At 33.7% G+C, this 20133-nt stretch overlaps 3 protein-coding genes and 1 pseudogene across 3 annotated transcripts; 2 read left to right on the top strand and 2 right to left on the bottom strand.

The window, feature by feature from the left end:
* LOC116111235 lies at nucleotides 1-853 on the bottom strand. The gene has a single exon (XM_031397433.1). The coding sequence runs from the start codon at nucleotides 651-653 to the stop codon at nucleotides 126-128; it is 528 nt and encodes a 175-aa protein (XP_031253293.1). The 5' UTR covers nucleotides 654-853; the 3' UTR covers nucleotides 1-125.
* A 2838-nt stretch (nucleotides 854-3691) lies between these two features.
* Nucleotides 3692-11275, bottom strand: LOC116111241 (integrin-linked protein kinase 1-like). The gene is made up of 11 exons (XM_031397437.1): nucleotides 10954-11275; nucleotides 9932-10024; nucleotides 8967-9050; nucleotides 8088-8182; nucleotides 7874-7994; nucleotides 6870-6949; nucleotides 6072-6134; nucleotides 5038-5129; nucleotides 4871-4959; nucleotides 4141-4238; nucleotides 3692-3974 (listed from the first exon to the last, which is right to left on the bottom strand). Exons 1-11 carry the CDS (start codon nucleotides 11218-11220, stop codon nucleotides 3857-3859), a joined length of 1200 nt encoding a protein of 399 aa, XP_031253297.1. The 5' UTR covers nucleotides 11221-11275; the 3' UTR covers nucleotides 3692-3856.
* Nucleotides 11276-15996: 4721 nt separating this feature from the next.
* On the top strand, nucleotides 15997-17579 carry LOC116111225 (loganic acid O-methyltransferase-like). The gene is made up of 3 exons (XM_031397424.1): nucleotides 15997-16257; nucleotides 16345-17004; nucleotides 17095-17579. Exons 1-3 carry the CDS (start codon nucleotides 16165-16167, stop codon nucleotides 17425-17427), a joined length of 1086 nt encoding a protein of 361 aa, XP_031253284.1. The 5' UTR covers nucleotides 15997-16164; the 3' UTR covers nucleotides 17428-17579.
* A 182-nt stretch (nucleotides 17580-17761) lies between these two features.
* Nucleotides 17762-19600, top strand: LOC116111227 (annotated as a pseudogene).
* The last annotated feature ends 533 nt before the right edge of the window (nucleotides 19601-20133 follow it).

Below are 20133 nucleotides of genomic sequence, written 5' to 3'. Positions count from 1 at the left end.
TGAACACCTTGTTTCTCCATATATATCATACATTAATTATTTATACACACAATTAATTTTCCTTAATTCTACATCAATCTATGCTATATATCTCCCTTTCAAAAACAAAAGCAAAAATCATTCATTCATCGTCGTACGCAAACGGGTTCTTCTGCTATGGTCTCCAACAATGGCTTCTTCGACCTCGACATGGACAATCTACGCATAAGCATAAACTCCGGCTTCGAAAATTCCTCAACATCATCCAAATTCAGCTTCGGTACCGCCGTCTCTTCATCAATCTTATTATTCATTACCTCCCCACCCTGATCCGCCGGAGAAATCCTCACTTTCCCAGAAGAACTCCGCTTGGCAGCCATAAACAAAGTGCCCATGTCCCCGGACGTCACCTTGGAGTTCACTTTCTTCATCGGAAACATAACGTACACGTTTCTCGCTTCTAGGTCTTCATCCGCGCTGAGAGGAGAAAACCTCCGCCCTATTTTCAGAGACTGAGAGTTTACAAGGAAGAAGTTCGGCATCTCCAGCATGAGCTCCGCCGCTTTTGTGGGCGTTAGGATTTGTTTGACTTCTCCGCCTGGAAACACAACTTTTACCGATCTTGATTGCCTGGCCAATGGAGTCGAAAGCGTGCATGAAACGTAATTTCCCATGACTGAAGTATGAGAGTTGAATTGAGAGGAAGAAGGAAGAAGAAGAAGAAGGAAGTTATTGATAATTAATGTGAGAGTTGAATGGAGAAGTTTAGTTATGGGAGGGAGAAGGGGGGTTTGAGAGAAATATATAGAAAGGAGAAAAGGAGAGGTTGAAGAAGATTCTAAGGGGGAGGCAGTTGGATGAAGGAGGGGTTGAGTTGACACTTGACAATGGAGCTGAGCTGAGTCCGCGACTCCGCGTTTCTAGAAATGGAATGGAAAAGCAACGAAGAGGTCTAACTGTTGTATTAATTAATTAATTAATTAATCAATTAATATATTATTTTGTTAAATGACGTGTGGGTCCTTTTCAATTACATGGCCACTGGCCAGATGGCCTTCGTTGTTGAAAATTAGCCTGAAGCTCTTTTGCCCAACCAAGTAATTAAAGGGATATTATTATAAACTCTTGATAAATTTTCAACTCGTGGACAAAAATTACTGTGTTTATATATTTTATAATAGAGTAAGCAACTTTTCACTACCCAAGGTTTGCCTTGGCTACCCTTTCCACCCTACCCTTTCCATCCAAAAAGTTTCAAAATACTACTTTCTCACCCAAAGTTTATATTCTTCTAATAATTAAAATACAGTTCACTTTCTTAGCTGGTGTTCGACGAATTACCAGGAGTCAGAGTAAGAGAGGTTTTGTAGAGCGGAGATCGGTGGATCGAATGGTGATAATCGATTGAATATTCGCCACCGGAATCAGCCGAAAATCAACTAAAAACAGAAAACCCTAATTTTGCTATGACTGACAAGCGACCAAAAATTAGGTCCCAGAGTTAGAAGGGTTTTGTAAAGAAGAGATTGAAGACTCAAATAGTGATGACAGAGAGAATTTTCGCCACTGGAATCGGTTGTCAGCTTTGGGTATTAATAGAATATAAATGTGGGTTAAGAAAGTGGTAGTTTAAAACTGTTTGGGTGGAAAGTGTCATTAAGGTAAACCTTGGGTGGAAAAAAGTTGTTTACTCTTTATAATAATAGAAAGAAATGTGTTTAGGAAGCATCAGGCATGTGGAATTGACTTTTAATGAAATGGTCAGCTTTCCCTTTGCGTAATACAAATTCGTAATTATATATGTTGCCAATAAAAGAGGAAGGAAGGGCAGTGGCGGTGGCGGTGTCGCTGTCGGTTCACGCTGAAAGGCAGCTCATCATATGCTGCTGCGTCACGGGATGGTTGGTGCCACTCCCAAGCAACATTCTTCCATTAAATTTCTGTGCATTTTCTAATTCTTCAAACACAAAAATAAATAATTAATAATAGTGCTATGATTTGATGAGAAGCTGCTTTCCCACCTCATCTGGGCTAAGCCTAATTGGATATTGGATTACATCTCATTCATGCTTGAGTGCACTCACTGGCAAAGCAGGCTTTATTTTATTTATTTATATTTTGTTAAATTTTTATATGATTATTGGAGTCCGTACGGGGTTGGGTGCTATTATTTTAAATTAAATTGGTTGTTTTAAATACTCCTCTTAATGATTGAAAGGAGTTTTCAATAATTATATGGAAATTTTAATAATATTCAAAAACTTTGAAGATATTTAAGATTAAACGATCTCACCTTCAATCAATTAGACTGATAGGTTGTCATTTCACTATATTTTAAAGTTATTTTTTTATTTATCATATTTAAAAAAACTGGTGCTGAATTGATAATCTTGTGGTAGTAATAAGTAAGTAAATCTGAAATTAGAATTTATGGAAAAATACAGAGGAGGTCAAATTAATTTTATAATCACAAGAAATCTGTTTCAGTTGCACCAAGAGATAATTGAGATTATACCGAAATTAGTGATTGTTTAGGCCCAAACACAAAAGTTAGGTCATACCAACCAACCAACTCTTTCTATTTGGAAATCACCTAATAAAAATACCTATATTTATTTAAGGTATATTTGAAGAATATTAGTGATTTATAAAACTAATATAGTAATATTTTGATGCCAAAAATAATGTTTTAAAATAAAATAATTACCAAACCAAAGTCGTAAGTTATCCCCAATACGTGAGTTAGAAAGAATAAAGTAAAAGACCAAAAGTGGGTATTTTATTTGAAGGGGGTTTGGTTAAAATCAATTAAACCAGAAGTTAATTTCTCAATTAGGTAAGGTAATTGACACAAGTTCCTTTTGACTTTAGCTAAGGGTGGCAAAATTGACTCGTACAAACCATACATATAGATATAGCGCACACAAGTTTGACTGCTTAATCAAAGAGTAAACGACATTTTCTTACTTTAGGTTTGCCTTAATGAACACTTTCACTAAAAGTTTATATTCTGTTACTATTTAAAGCCAATTCTGGCGATGAAAATTCTCTCTATCACCATTATTTGAACCTCCAATTTCCTCTCTACAAAACCTCTCTCATTCCGACACCTGATTTCTCGTCGATTGGTGACCATTGCAAATCTAGGATTTTCTGTTCTTAGCTAATTTTCAGCTAATTGTAGTGGCGAATATTCAACAAGTCACCACCATTCAGTCTATCGGCATCCACTTTACAAAACATTTCTTACCTTAACTTTTGGTAACTTGCCGAATACCGACTAAGAAAGTGAAATGTATTTTAGGTATTAATAAAATATAAACTTTGGGTGGAAGTAGTATTTAGAAACTTTTTTGGTGGAAAAATGTCATTAAGGCAAACCTTGGGTGGGAAAACGTCGTCTACTCCTTAAACAAATATACAAACAATTAATACTCCCAAAACCAAAAAGGGATTAAAACTTATTTATTAATACAAAAGTAAATTTAACTTTGTATGAGTTGAGCGTTAAAACCGTTTGTTTGGCTGGATAAGTCCATAAAATTAGGTCAAAAAGTATGTTAAGCATTGAAATTCTATGTTAAGGTGTAAAACTATAAAGGGTGCTGCTAATCTGTGCTGCTGTGCACCCTCATGTAGTTAACACCCATTATTTTCAAACAAGATTTTCAGAAAGGCTGGATACATGATACCAAGTCTTCCATTTATGTTATGTACTGCAAGTTTTATTATTATCCACCAATTTCAACATCCAAGCTTACTAGTAGTAAGCAAGTTCAGGATATTACTGTAACTTGTACTCACAATATCGTGAGATTTTTAACTTACTGTTGCAGTATTTGTGTATATATATGCACATTCACATTGCATAATGCACTCAACACACAGGACATGCAGGTTTCCCCACACCTGCTGAGACTTCTTCCAGGATTTCTATGACGGCTGCAAATGATGGCCTTTCCGATGGATCTTTACTTGTGCAATACTGTATCAATCTACAGAGAGTAGACACTATAAGTGATCAATACTTGAAAATCATATGCAAGTGTAACATAGTGAATAGTTATTTAAGGCTTCATAGGAAATAAAAAGAGAACTATCCAAGAAAACGGAAAACATGCCATTAACATAGAATTTGAGATGAAAATGATATTCACTTACTCTTGAATTCTTTTAGGGCATCGACTTAGCTGAAATTTTGGTTCAAAATGCATGAACTCAGATATTGTGTTGGTCTCCTCGTGATTTCCTTCTAGCATCTATCATATTTCAAATTCAAGAAGTTAAGGTTCTGTTAAGTGATTAGAAACTACAATAACATAACAGTTTGTACAATTTCCAAACTTCATTGGTTTGCCACTGTTGGCAATTAAGATTCAGTTGAAACTTTTTATTTAAATATTGATTTTAGGTGCACATTTATTTGATGCAGCTTGTTCTTCTTTATAACAGTAAACACTTAAGGTACTCAGTAGTTTGCATGAATTTATACACGAAGAATGTATTTATGATCATCAACGAACGACACCAGTGGTATGTCTCTATCAAGAAACTTTATACGTGGAATAGTAAACAATTTTGTCCATGTTATGAGTAAATTAGTGGCTGATCTCAAAAGAATGATGCTAGACGATAAATAATGCAGTGGTTATGGATTAGGATTCTTAGGAGTTGAGTTTTGATTGGCTACTGTTTTGCTAGTTGACATCAATGATGAATCGAAAATGAATTTGTAAAACTTAATATAGTTTTCTAAACATTGCATTTGATTGTAAGATACAACCACACATTTCTCTTTATAGGAGCCTTCAGCCTTGAGAATTCATAATAGAAGTTTTGAAAGCAAGTCATGGAAGCCATATTATGTGAGCCATCATATCCAAATATATACCTGATACAATATGCAGCCAAATGAGTGGATATCTTTCTTGGTGTCATCAGACAGGTTGATAGGAATGCTAGAATTATCATTTCTTTGGCCTGTGATACAAAATATATTCATCAGATTAAAAACCATTGTTGAAAGAATAGAGTTAACATTAGGGTAATGATACACACTTTTGTCTTGATTAGGGTGCCTTTGTTTATACAAAATTTGAAGCCAATACTCTCCAATCTTCCATTGGTCACCTTCATCTTGCAACAAATTTCTGTATACACAAAATACGAAACAACTTCATAAGATTATTATCTGTTAGTGCACAACCATTCTCAACTGAATGAAAGTAATCAACATGCTCAAAACTAGGTGAAACATGACAGCAGAACATGGTGAGAAACAGTTAAGTACCAAAAGCTTAGACTAACAAGATACCAAACTATAATTTTTAAGCTCTAACATACATCATCACATGCAAGGCTAGGTGTTAATGTTAATGTGCTGCAATTTCCAAGTCACCGCAGTTTTTATTTTTAACTTGAGTTGTGTTAGATAAACTAATATTAAGTTGTGTGATGTAGATTAAACCAGTTTTAGGACTGTTATCAGTTATTAGAACAAGTATAAAAAGGTGGTCTTTTTTTTGTTTTTTTGTAAAAGAATGAGATGCATCAGAAAACAACTTTCTGCAAACAAAGCTGAAAAACAAAATCTGCAGTGTCTTTCACTCTCATTTTACTAGGTTTACAATTTGACTAATAGAACAAGAGATTTTTTTTTCCAGTATTTGAACACAAGCCCTGTATGAACTTTTTTCTTCCTTTGCTACTATGCTTAGAAGCCATTATGTCCAAGAAATTAAGCTAATGCGTAAGCAATAATACTTAAGCACAACATTCTTCAAACCAGCAAGCTAGATTTATCTTTATATTAATGTTATATTCACTACATATTTTCATATTTTTGAGGATCAAGGCAATCCATAATCATTTTTGAGGATTCTTTGGGGACAATCATATCATAACATCGGTCATCTTAATCAACGTGCTCATTTAACTTATGGATACCAAAGGCAGAGAGAGATTTATGTAGAAAAATGAAACTACTCCAGTCCAGCTGTGTTAAACTAACATACAGGTGAGTTATAATATTAACTCTAATTTTACAATCCCTTTCAAAGCCAATTAGCTGAATGTTAAGTATCAAAACTTACTTGGTATTCAAATAATTGTGAACTATGGGTGAGGGTTTGTGCTCATGAAGATAATTCATGCCTCTGCCAATTGATTTAGAATTAAGAGTGCGTTAGTATCTATTTTTACCGGGGAAAGAAAATAAGCCAGAAATGTGGTCCTTAAGAACTACAATATTTGGAAAATCAAAACAGCGTTAAATCTGGAAACTTATGCAGTTATACAAGCATATATATACACAGACATAGATTTAAAAAATTTTCCTCATACAGAATATACAAAAAACTGATAGATAGATACCAGTTTCTCTAATAAAGGGACCAAAAACTGACTCTTCAATGGTATGAACAACAAATAGTTGAGATGCCATTGGACAAATAATGGGCACATGAAAAAGAAATGAAATTGAAAATGAAGTAACATCAGTGATAACACAAGAAAATCCATTGTTGAAAAGCTCCCATCTCTACTAAAAGGCTCATACTTATTTGGGTATCTTAAAATGAGAGAGAAAGAGAGCGGAGAAATAAACAGAAAAATGAAAGCTTGAAGAATGTAAACCACCAAACTGCAGTGCATAATATGACAAAAGAAATTACAGTAAAATGGTACTGAGAGAAGTCCTTTGTTAGTAACTATTTAGTTGGAAAGAACAGAAAATTTGAGATCATTTTATATCAAAATTTTCCAAACTCTAGATGCTACACTTATTAAATTTAGAAAGAGAACATCTGATATGCAACTGCTAATGAAATCCTCTTTATTTGCCAACCAGAGCCATTTCCCTACAGAAAACAAGTGAAGCAAATGTACATTACCTAGCAATATCAAGTGCATACCGCAGGGCGATGTGAAGTTCAAGTCGAACTTTCTTGGACAAGATATAATCCAAGCTTCCCTGAATATAAGCATCAAATTTAATAAGATTAAATTAACCTTTGAAAGACGGACTGATCATGGAAAATAGCCCTCCCCTTTTGCATTCTTGACGTAGAAGTACTACAAAATACAAGAATAATTAATTCTGCATTACAGGTAGAGGAAAGTATGCATTGAAATGTATGTCCATTGCATTGTTTGCATTACAAAAAACAGTTTTCCCTTAGGAATTTAAATACTATTACAAAAGGGAGAGCCAGGTTAGCTGGCCTTTTTTCTTTTGCTTGTCAGTATTCTCTTAGATTTGGTTCCACCTTTCTTTTCTGGTTTGCTAAAGTAAAAGTTACATGATTGGATAGACTACACATGCTTACAGATGTAAAATTTAGCAATTGTAACTTAGCTGCAAGTTCATCCTCTTCTAATTGATGCCACACTGTTTCAAAATGAAACTTAGCATTTCTTAGAAGCTTGTAAGCATTATAGTTCTCTTATTGTAAATGACACACTTACTCCAATGACATCTCAGTGCAACTTGACATAAATACAAGCCTTAAGAGGCTTGGATTTTCACCAAAGAGATATTTACAATCTAGAAACAAGTTACACCAAAAGGCATTATTATGATGGAAAACTTTACCATAGTCATTCTAGTAAACAGGATAATAATTCTGTCTTCAAATCTTATAAAATACAAACTATGTATTTTTGTGATTTTGTTGAAGCTTCAAACTGCAAACCGCATGCATGGTAATATTTCCTTATTTCTGCTCGGTGCATCTAAGTTTCGTGTTAGGCATATCATGTGCTTGAGAAAATTTTTGGACTTCTAAGCCAAGTTGTAAGGAATACTAAGCTATTAGCAGCAATAAAAATTATAATCAACCCCATCAAGTTGTTATTAAAAAAAAAAAAAAGTTCAGATATTTGTAATAAGAAATACTTTTGGCAGGTACTCTGTTATCAGAATTATCTCCTCTCCGCAAACAATTGAACCAAGAAACTGCAAGATATTGGGATGTCGGAGTTCCTGTAACAATGTATTAACCTTGGCAGACAGTATCCTGCAATATGCTTGAAAAGGAAACATTCCATCAGGCACCACTTTACCAAATTGTTAAGGACATGAGATGACAAATGTAATCAATCTCATTTACGTTTGTGCAGGATGATCATCCTTGTCGCACTTAATCACAGTTTTGACCACCCACGTTCCACGCCACTTGACCATTTGAGATTCGCCAAATACACCCTAAGAAAAGGAGAATTTCTCTACTCAATTGAATTCAAAAAAGACATTCACTGGATATATCTTAGGAAGGAAACACCATATAGCACAATTATGTTTTAAGAGCTACTAGTAGGCTTAACCATTAAGGGAAAATAGGATGATCATGTCCCATTGAATTCGTGAGTTCTATGTGTCTAATAAGGCATCAGTTACAAGCTATCGTTTTTCAGAAATTATTAAGTAAGGTTTTATGAAGTACAAGTTTGGTTTTCAAATAGTTTTCTTTTTAATTGAAAGGTTATAGTGTGCTTTGAAAAAGTGATGACAAATTTTGTGCTACTTACATTTACTAACATCTAAACCAATACTAAACATTCTACATTTGTAAGAGATTAATTACCAATTACTAATTCTTCAAATGGTTTGGCATTGTGCGTTACTTTTATTCAATGCAACCAAAAGTTTTTGGTGGTCTAGAAAGAGAAATCCTATCTGTGAAAATCAACAGTGAGAAAAATAGTGGCCAAGTCATCCTAAGACAAACTGGACCTACTTTCTTAATTTTTCTCTAGTTCTTTTGGTGGATTAAGGTGTCCACACACTCGTTTTCTCAAGTTCTTGATGATTGCATGGATGATTTTTGGTGCTAGGAACTTTAGTCTTTCAAATATCTATAACTAAGCATGTTAATATTGTTTATCTCTGTCTTAACATGAGCAGATCCAATTTATGCATACTTCTGCAATTAAAAACCAACAAAAGCAACTTTAGGTTAACAGATAAACCATTCTCTTTCATTGTGTACCTGTTTAACTGTTGAGGAGTGTTGTGTATCCAGTTCCCTAATGTCAAATTTTGCTGCACTTGAATCTTGCTCATGCCGCACTGTCTACAGAAATAACAAAGAACTACATCACATTACACATGACAATATATGTTACAACAGCATAAAGGACATAACTAGCAAAATGAATTCTAGCGGACATAGAGGTTGTACCAGTAGGTGAACAAATGACAAATTTTGGTGATAATTTTATCTCATGAAATGCAGGCAAATTAACTATTCAGCTCAATCAAGTTTTAATTCAGTTGGCATCAACTAAATGAATCCCATTGTCCTTTTCTGTCCTACAAAGGGTCATGGTTTGAAATTATATAGATTTTTACCACTCCAAATTCCAATCCATGCAAATTTTGTTTTACACCTTCCAGGCTTCCACTTTCTATCTCTACCACTTTTACTGAACTACTCTTTTATATGAAGGCATCCAACAGTCAATATTGTGGACATGATGAAACCATGAACTAACCTTCCACAATTTATCTTGAAAACTGCACCTCTACCTTCTGGCAAATGTTATTCATCTCTTTAACTTAATCTTTATAGCATTCTCACATAATCATCTCAACACCTCATGTTAGGACATGCATTTCATGAATAATTTGTTTCTCGAAGTAACAACCTACAAATTCAATTTACTAGTTCTTGTTTACAGACCACAAGGAAAAAGTGGAGGAAAAAGAAAGTCGGGTCAACTTGTTAAGGGAAAGAGGGGAAAAAACAAAAGAAAAGAAAAAACAAAAAACAGAGGAGCTTGCTGCCCATTCTTTCAGTAAATAGCTTTACAGCACAATTAGTTAGATAACTTTTATTAGGTTGAGTTCACTCTACAGAATTATAAGATATTTTACTTCATGGAATGTTAATGTCTGGATGTCAATACTTCAGCTCTTATAATAAAAACTAGAATATGATAATAGTTCAATTACCATTGGTTGATCATTGATGAAGTCCTTGCCTCCATTTACTTCCAGGATCCTGCATATGTCTCGGTGTCCATAGAGTCTTGCATCTGTCAAGGGCTTCATAGTACAACCAAAAACACAGTTAATTGATATTAAACTTACAAATAAATCATAATCAAGTTATGATCAAACCTTTGCAAAATTATAGCGTGAAATAGAAATAAATGCTCTTGCTTTCATAAAATGAAATGTGGAAAAAAAATCCCTTTTGAACAAGAGTGTGATGCAGAATCCATACGATGGTTAGAGAAGCTACACTATTTGGAAGCTTCGGTCAATTTTTGTATACTGTGATTTCTAAAAAAAAAAAAAAAAAAATAGATCTTTTTTATCTACATTTTATAAATGATCAATTATGAAAAAAAGAAAAAAAATTGACTAAGAATTCGGTCAATTAATGAGCTTCCAAAAGTGCCAAGTTTGAAAAGCATTAAACCCTTCCTCCTTTTACTATTTTTTTTTTTTTTTTTAATTTGGATTACTCCAACTAAAATGTGAATTCCTTTTAATTTTGAATGCTCATTTCAATTTTCTTTGGCATTCTTATCATAAACACTAAACATCTAGCTTAAAACTATATCTCAATAAGAGAATCAAATTATAGTTTGTTATGAAATTTTTTGGGAGCTACCTTAAAAGTGCAGACCTCCCTTTTTATTAACTATATATCTACTTAAACAACTTGAGCTTATAATAGATCTTCAGCAAGTCTATGTATAAAGAATCGAAAAGGGTGTTCCACACTACACATTAACAAATTACGCTCTTCCTCAAAATCAACCTACTCGCCATCCGATCATGTTGAGTTCTACGTAGCAAATCACATTTCAATTCTGCAGATCATATCACTCCAAGCTTAAAGTAACATAACTCAACCCTCACAACAGTCTATAGATTAATGTTACACACGCAAAATCTTAATGAAGCATACCAAAATGAACTACAATTGATACATATAAAATATTAAAAGGGCGTGGTTTGCTTACAGTGCGTTGCCATCGATCAATGAGATTGACATCAGCCTTGTAATGAAGAAGAAGCTCAACAATGGGAGCGTGACCTTCACTCGCAGCAAGATGTAAGGCGGTTCTCTTGTCATAGTCTTGAACATTAGGAGGAGTACCTTGCCTCAACATCTGGTTCAGCCCAACTCTGTCACCTCTCGACGCGAAACTCAAGAAATTCCCAATCACTTGCATGTCTAAACCAGTCGAACAACACCCTTCTTCCATCTTACCCATCGTCTTCGTCATCCTCAACAATCACTAACTTTGCTTCACTAACACCCCCAAAGAGTTAGGGGAGTTACCCATCTGTCAAAATCCAGAAGGGAGGTATTTATATGTAGAGATGGGTGCGCATGGGGACAGTTTTTGGTGGGAAAATTGGCGGTTATGTCTATGACTACAAGGTTTGATGTTAACGAACATCACAATATCACGTATAATAATAAAATAATAATTAATATTAATACTAATTTAATGCAATTCAATCGTTTTAAAGTCACTTAAACTAACCTTAAAATATCTCTAATTGTAATTTCTCTTTTAAGTCCATTCAATTAAAGTTCAATAGTTTGTATTATGATGATTTCTAAACTTTTTTAGACATATCAAATAAAATGTAAAATAGGAAAAATATATCAATAGAAAAGCATGATTTGAAGGAGTGGCCAATTAATTTATTATTAGTGATGCCCATGGCCAAGCATGATTTGAAGGACCTCAGCTAGTACATAAACTGGGCCTACGGCCCAACAAGATATGATGGGCTTGTTATCAACCACATGATAGTTTTATTATAAACTTACAGTTATATTAGAAAAAACAACACTAGGTTTAACGGTTTCAAACCGTTAACTTTAATTTTATTAAGGATAGTAAGGTAATTTAATATGTAATATAGTTTCATATAAATTTTTTAAACTATAATAATTTTTAAAAATCAATTAAAAAATGACACGTGTCAAAATAAAAATAACTGAAGACATATCAATAGAAAAAAAAAATTAGAAAAGTGGAAATCAAAAGCAAAAAAATTTTGAAACTATAATTTATATTTTAGTTTTAATTTTTTAATATATGTTGCTTTATTTTTTATATCTTCATTTTTTTTTTTTTTAATTTCAGTGCTGTATATTTCTATTTTTTTAAAACAATAAAGTAACTCACACATGGATATTTCAGTCATTTAAAAAATTAACAGTTTTACACCGTTAAGTGGCCTCCAATATCCTGAAACCCGACCTGAGGTGTCACCCAGCTAAGGGGTCGAGTCCTGGGTTGACCGATTCAACTAGTTAAATTGACGGTTTGACTGTTGATCCAACAAGTTTGAAATCTAGCAAACATACATTTGATAGATACATATTAGTCCTTACAGGTTTGAAATCCATCAAACACGTCCTTGTGATATGACCGCACAATTAGTGTTTCGCTTTTCTAGACCAAATTTCGCTAATTCCAAAGGCTAAAATTCAATCCAACACCACCACCTAAACCATTGGCCTCCACTCTATAAAACCCCTATAACCGACACTTGGTAGCCCCCATTTCATTAGCCGTGACTTGCGTATATCGCTGCGATTGAGTTGATTTTTCCAGCTAAATTCTGGCTGATTCTGGCATCCAAAATTCAACATCGCCACCTGAACAATCAACCTTCACTCTACAAAACCCTTATAACCCTGATACTTAGTAGCCCCTCATTCGCCGATCGTGACTCATGTATATCATTGCGATTGGGTTGATTTTTCCACTTAGATTCCAATCGTTATTGACACCAAGGGGTGGGCAGTGGTCAGGTGAGTGGGAGGAGGCAAAGGGCGCCAAAAAGCGGCCAGAAGTGGCCGACGGTCAAGTTAGGGTTTTTCAAACAGTAGAAAGTAGTAACCAAACTCGGAGAAGGCCCTAGATCCCGGTGTGACTAGTTAAACTAGTTAAGTTGGGCTGGTTGTAGAACAGAGGTGTCCTCTCATTGTCTTTTCTCATATTCGTATTTATAACAATAAATTTTTTATAAAAGTATCCTCTGATTAATAATAACTTTATTATTATTATGATACATGTAGATATTAAGGATAACAAATAAGAGTGAATTATGATTTAGGTGAACGAATATGATAACTCACATGCAATATGACATTAAATGGAACCTTAATTAAAATAAAATGGTTAAAATGATGATAACATCTTTCTTCTTCACCAAAATAATCAAACCTCTTACATACTAAGATATTAACTTCATAACATCTTAAGGTCTTTTTGAATGGTTTACCATCAAAAATGCCACTTACATTTTGATTGATATTAAGGGTTTTTATCATAAATCCAATTAAAATTATTGATCCTTTGACTGAAATTTAAATATATAATTTATAAATGATTGTCAAGTTTCAATAAGTTGAGTGAGTGATGATTGTTATAACAATGGCCGCCCAAANTATTAGAAAAAACAACACTAGGTTTAACGGTTTCAAACCGTTAACTTTAATTTTATTAAGGATAGTAAGGTAATTTAATATGTAATATAGTTTCATATAAATTTTTTAAACTATAATAATTTTTAAAAATCAATTAAAAAATGACACGTGTCAAAATAAAAATAACTGAAGACATATCAATAGAAAAAAAAAATTAGAAAAGTGGAAATCAAAAGCAAAAAAATTTTGAAACTATAATTTATATTTTAGTTTTAATTTTTTAATATATGTTGCTTTATTTTTTGTATTTTCATTTTTTTTTAATTTCAGTGTTGTATATACTGTTTTATTTCTATTTTTTTTTAAAACAATAAAATAATTCACACATGGATAATTCAATCATTTAAAAAGTTAACAGTTTTGCACCATTAAGTGTCCTTCAGTATTCTGAAACCCAACCTAAGGTGTCACGCGACTAAGGGGTCGAGTCCTGGGTTGACCGATTCGGCTAGTTAAACAGGCAATTTGACTGGTGATCCAGCAAGTTTGAAATCTAGCAAATACACCTGATAAGTACATATTAGTCCTTACAGGTTTAAAATTTAGCAAACACATCCTTGTGATATGATCACACAGTTAGAGTTTAGCTTTTCTAGGCAAATTTTGCTAATTATAATGGTCAAAATTCAATCCAACACCACCACCTAAACCATCGGCCTCCACTCTATAAAACCCCTATAATCGATACTTGGTAGCCTCTAGTTTGCTAGCCATGACTCGCATATATCGCTGCAATTGGGTTGATTTTTCCAACTAAATTCCGGCTGATTTTGAAGTCTAAAATTCAACGTCGCCACCTGAACCACCGACATTAACTCTACAAAACCCTATAACCCTGACACTTGGTAGCCCTTCATTCGCCTATCGTAACTCCTGTATATCATTGCGATTGGATTGATTTTTCCACTTAGATTCTGATCGTTATTGACACCAGGGGGTGGGCAGCGGTCAGGTGAGTGGAAGGAGGTAAAGGGCGCTAAAAAGTGGCCAGAAATGGTCGAAGGTCAAGTTAGGGTTTTTGAAACAGTGGAAAGTGGTAACCAGGCTTGAAGAAGGCCCTAGGTCTGGTGTGACTGGTTAAACTAGTTGAGTTGGGCCTGTTTTAGAATAGAGGTGTCCTCTCATTGTCTTTTCTAATATTCGTATTTATAACAATAATTTTTTTTATAAAAGTATCCTCTGATTAATAATAACTTTATTATTATTATTATTATGATACATGTAGATATTAAGGATAACAAATAACAGTGAATTATGATTTAGGTGAACGAATATGATAACTCACATGCAATATGACATTAAATGGAAGCTTAATTAAAATAAAATGGTTAAAATGATGATAAAATCTTTCTTCTTCACCAAAATAATCAAACCTCATACCTACTAAGATATTGACTTCATAACATCTTAAGGTCTTTTTGAATGGTTTACCATTAAAAATGCCACTGGCATTTTGACTGATATTAAGGGTTTTATCATAAATCCAATTAAAATTATTAATTTAAATATATAATTTATAAATGATTGTCAAGTTTCATAAGTTGAGCGAGTGATGATTTTTATAAACATTTACACCACTCTTTTATATTATTTTTATAACATCATGATGTGATATATGTTATAACCATACCAATTTTATTATAGTATTAAAAATTTAAAATAATTAAAAATTTATATAATTATAACATATATCACGTCATAATGTAATAAAAATGATATAAAAAAATCATGATATAATGAAAATGATATAAAGGGACGTAAATGTAACATTATTCTTTTATAACAATGGCGGCCCAAAGTCCTCGCCAACATCAAGCGAGGACAGTTTCTGATCAGATGGCTAAAGATAATTTCAAGTGGCAGGAAAACGCCACTTGTTTTTTATTATTATTTTTTTGTTTTTTAAAGAACATTTATGTTAATAATATTTGTTCCACACTTCCAGTCGTGTGTTTCCATGATCCATTGACGACATATAGTTTCAAATTTTATATATAAAAATTATTTTTTCACATATATACCATACTTCTTTATGAATTTTCTATAAATCCAGGGCAAGTTGGTTGCCAGAAGAATAAATTTCTTTCTGACTTTTCTTAAAAAAATTAAGAAATTAGGATTATAATCTTAAAATTTTATGTTTGTCAAAAAATTCCAATACTTTTATTCCTTTATATATATATATAAATATAAGAACTCAGAATCACACACAAAATAATATTTAAGCATGTTCGTAAGGAAAAGGGAGTAAATTTCAATGGTAGGGAGACGATGAAAATTTCTTCGTCTTTTATGAAATGGAATTTGTTTGAAGGATGATTATTCTGTTCTTATTATTAGATATATAAATGGTAAATAAATTTATATATATTTTATTTTTTCTTAAGAATTTTTGTCTTGTATCAAACTTCCCAAAATACAGTCGTAGTCTTTAATCCAAGAAGGCGGCCGGCTTTTATGTCTTGGATTGGATGATGTCTCTTCTCTCTCATCCAAGTGTGGAAAAAATATACTTCAAAACAGAAGTATCATCATTGAATCCTCCCGTCAAACTTGACTGCAAATACATTTCAACACTTTTAATTCCTTCTCTCAGTCAAAACAAACTTTATTCTTTACATCATTTCCCTTTTTAAGCTTCAACCCATCCCTGCGACCAGATTTCACTTCAGATCACTGAAACAAAGAAACCGGAGTCACATATCACAGCACAGAGATGGGCAGTGATCAGATAGACAACCCAGTTGAACCGCTGGCCATGAATGGTGGAGATGGACAGTACAGCTACTCCCAAAATTCCACCCTCCAGGTTCTTTTCTTTTTTTTGTAATTGTAAATCATGTATATGCAAATGCTTGTGGAGAGGCAATTATTTACGGGTTTATTTATTTTGCAGAAAAAGGGAATAGAATGTGTTAAAGATTTGATCACTGAAGGGATTGTGGAAAATCTTGAGACAGAGAGATTTCTTTCACCAAGTTGTCAGAAAAAATTTAGCATCGCTGACTTGGGATGTGCTATGGGGCCTAACACTTTCATTGCAGTACAACATATCATAGATTCCGTGAAGCTGAAATTTCAATCTGACGGGATCGATTCAGACTCGACTGAGTTTCATGTCTTCTTCAACGATCATGTTGTCAATGATTTCAACACCCTTTTCACTTCTACGCCTTCAGATAAAGAATACTATGCAGCTGGCGTGCCTGGTTCTTTCCACAATCGTTTGTTTCCGAAGGCCAGTCTTGACTTTTTTCACTCGTCTTACTCGCTTCAGTGGCTCTCGAAGCTGCCAAAAGAGCTTGTGGATAAACAATCTCCGGCATGGAATAAAGGGAAAGTTTATTATCCGAGTTCCGCCAAGGAAGTGGTGGAAGCCTACGGAAAACAATTCGGAAAGGACATGGAGTCGTTTTTGAATGCCAGGGCCCTTGAAATTGTTTCTGGAGGTCTTATGGCTCTTCTAATCCCAAGTGCTCAGGATCCTCATCGCAAGTGTGTTATAACTTCAGTTTTTGATCTCTTGGGATCTGCTCTCATGGATTTGGCCGGCCAGGTAAATTATGCTACAGAATTCTTGTTTACTTTATAGGAGAAATAGTATTCAAATGTTAATGAAGTTTTCTTTTTCTTCCTTTAATTTCAGGGATTAGTTGATGAAGATAAAGTGGACAACTTCAACCTGTCAATCTACATCCCATCCCCAGATGAAATAGCCTCTTTGATTGAGAAAAATGGCGATTTCATCATCAAGAAGATGGATCCATTATTGGCTCACCAGGAGATTGATCCTGGCACCATGGTCATGCATTTGAGAGCCGGCATGGAGAGCAACATCCGGGAAAATTTTGGAGCAGAGATCGTTGACCAAGTTTTTGATAAATTCAAGGAGAAAATTGAGGAGTCTGCTGTTCTCATTGATCCAACCTACAAGCGAACATATGGATTATTTGTTCTTCTTAAGCGTAAACATTATTAGAAATTTGAAAGAGTGATCGGAGTTTAATTAGACAGACAGAAGTTCAGGAGCAATTACTCAAGATTTCGTATTTGAGTTGTAATTGTTTGATTAAGTTATACCAATAAACACTTGAATTAATGTGTAATGGCGCAGCCAAAAATATTGTACTTTTCATAATGTTACAATAATGTCACTAATTTTGGTTCTTGTTAACATAAAAGCCGGCTACAATATGTTACTTTCATTCCCAGATGACCAAAACCCCTTATGGTCTTCTCATAAAATACTTTTCAAAGATAAATCCATCTGGGACATTAGTATCCATCCACTCTTCATTTAGCATCACAACTGACACGCGGCTAAACGAGGGCCAACAAAAACTAAAATTTAAACAACTATATATGTTGTGATCCAGTTATACAAAGCTTGCAGCCTTAAGAACACCTATTTCTATAGCTTGGTGAGAAGGGAAATGGCTACTGCAGAATCCTATGCCATGGTTGGTGGAGATGGAGCTCAAAGCTATGCTAAGAATTCTTCCTACCAGGTATAATTATTATAACACAAACACATATGTGTTTATACCCTTTTTCCATAAATTTTGTTTCTTAAGTTACCATGATATTGATCTTTTAGGGGATGAAGAAGAGTCCGAATTTAGGTACACTGAAGCCTTTTGTTTTGTTGGTAGATGTTGAACAGGAGTGTGCTGATAACTGAGATGTTAAGTGATGGATCAACTATACCTATAAAATTTTAGCATATATATCTCTGCTCATGAAACTCAAGCTATAAACTAAAATATTAAGTTTTTTTTTTTTTTCCCTCAGAAATCAATCATGATTTCATGGCATATGAAGTACTATTAAAAGTATTAATCTCACATTCATTTTCTGTTTTCAGTCTTACGTAACATCATGATCAATCTATACTGTTTCTGTTTCTGATTAAACATGAGTTTATGGCTACAGAGGTTAGTTTTGGATGTGGCAAAGGAAATGATTAATGAAGCCATAGCTAATAAGCTTGACTTGGGAATATGTCATGCTTGCAAACCATTTCAAATAGCAGATTTTGGATGCTCCACAGGACCTAACACCTTCATTGCAGTGCAAAACATTATAGATGCTGTGGAGCAAAAATGTCTTGTTGAACACCAAAAACCTTCATCTTTGGAATTCCAAGTCTTCTTTAATGATCAATATAAGAATGATTTCAACACTCTCTTTAAAACCCTTCCTCCCTTACGAAAATACTTTGCCGCTGGAGTTCAGGTCCTTTTCAAAGCCGCTTGTTTCCAAAGTCCACTCTCAATTTAATACACTCCTCCTCAGCATTGCATTGGCTCTCCAAAGTTCCAGAAGAGATTTTGGATAGAAATTCTCCAGCATGGAATAAAGGCAGTATCTATTGCACGGGACTTGTGAAAGAAGTAACTAAGGCATATTCAGCCCAATTCAAGACAGACATGGAGTCCTTTTTGAATGCTAGAGCTCAAGAACTTGCGGCTGGAGGATTAATGGTCATAGTATTATCTGGTTTGCCAAATGGGATCTCTAAGCCTGAGACTGCTGAGGGTAAAATCTATGATTTGCTAGGACCTTCCCTAATTCACATGGCCAATTTGGTAAGAATTTGTTTTCCGATTCAATACAATCATGTCATATATGGTATATCCCAAGTGTTGTTTTTTATTGCAGGGATTAATTAGTGAAGTAAAGGTGGACTTGTTCAACATCCCTGTATATTATCCGACGGCTAAGGAGGTAGAAGCCATCATAAAGAAAAATGGATTATTCAGCATTGAGAGAATGAACATATTCACTCCGAATCTGACAGACATAAAATTCTCTGTTAAATATTATACCTCACTTGTTAGAGCTGCCTACGAGGGACTGGTCAAGAAGCATTTCGGAAATGAGTTTGTAGATAAGATATTCAGCCATTTCACCGCAAAGATTGCAGAGAATTTCTCATTAATTGATTTGAAAAACAATGTCAAGGTTAACATATTCTTCGTTCTCAATCGCTTCAGCAACTGATAAGTATGCTCAACTTTCAGATTCCATGGTACATATATGAACTTCCATAAATTATGTATCGACACCATTGTTGTTAAATTTCTTACTATATAATAATGTCCTTGGACCTGCTCATATGTATATTAATCCTAAGATCAATGCCGGAAAATTGTATACAATATGGTGCTTTCTTATTAATTATTTATTTACAAGAGTTCATTATCATTTATCAGTATACAATGAACATTTGCCCGCTAAAAAAAAAAAAAAAAGGAGAAGAAAAAGCTCATTTTCCGTTAAAAGCAGAGGAAAAGTGACCGGAAATGGCATAATTTTTAATTAATTAATTAAATTACGATAAAATAAAATAAAATACAAGAGTTAACTTTATATTGTTTATATTTCAGCAGATATTTTCAGTTTGAGTTGTACTATAGATATTAATTAAATTACCGTATATGTCTTTTTCATTCAATAAAAAATAACCCTCTTCTTAATTCTTTATTATCTCAATAACCTCAGCCTAAAATATTGAGAAGGCCCATGCCACGTGGCTAATCCAATTCAAAGGCCCAGGATCAGGGGAGGAGCCATGTTCAGGCCCGCCACCGTAGGCCTTCCAAATTTTTTAAAATTTATAAATTTTATTATAATTTTAGTGAAATAAATGTAATGGATTAAAGAAGATAAAATGCTAAGAAAG

This window comes from Pistacia vera, unplaced genomic scaffold, assembly GCF_008641045.1.
Source record: "Pistacia vera cultivar Batoury unplaced genomic scaffold, PisVer_v2 Contig63, whole genome shotgun sequence".
Taxonomy (NCBI): domain Eukaryota; kingdom Viridiplantae; phylum Streptophyta; class Magnoliopsida; order Sapindales; family Anacardiaceae; genus Pistacia; species Pistacia vera.
The sequence above is the reverse complement of the archived record's forward strand: the minus strand, read 5'-3'. Positions and strand labels throughout refer to the sequence as shown.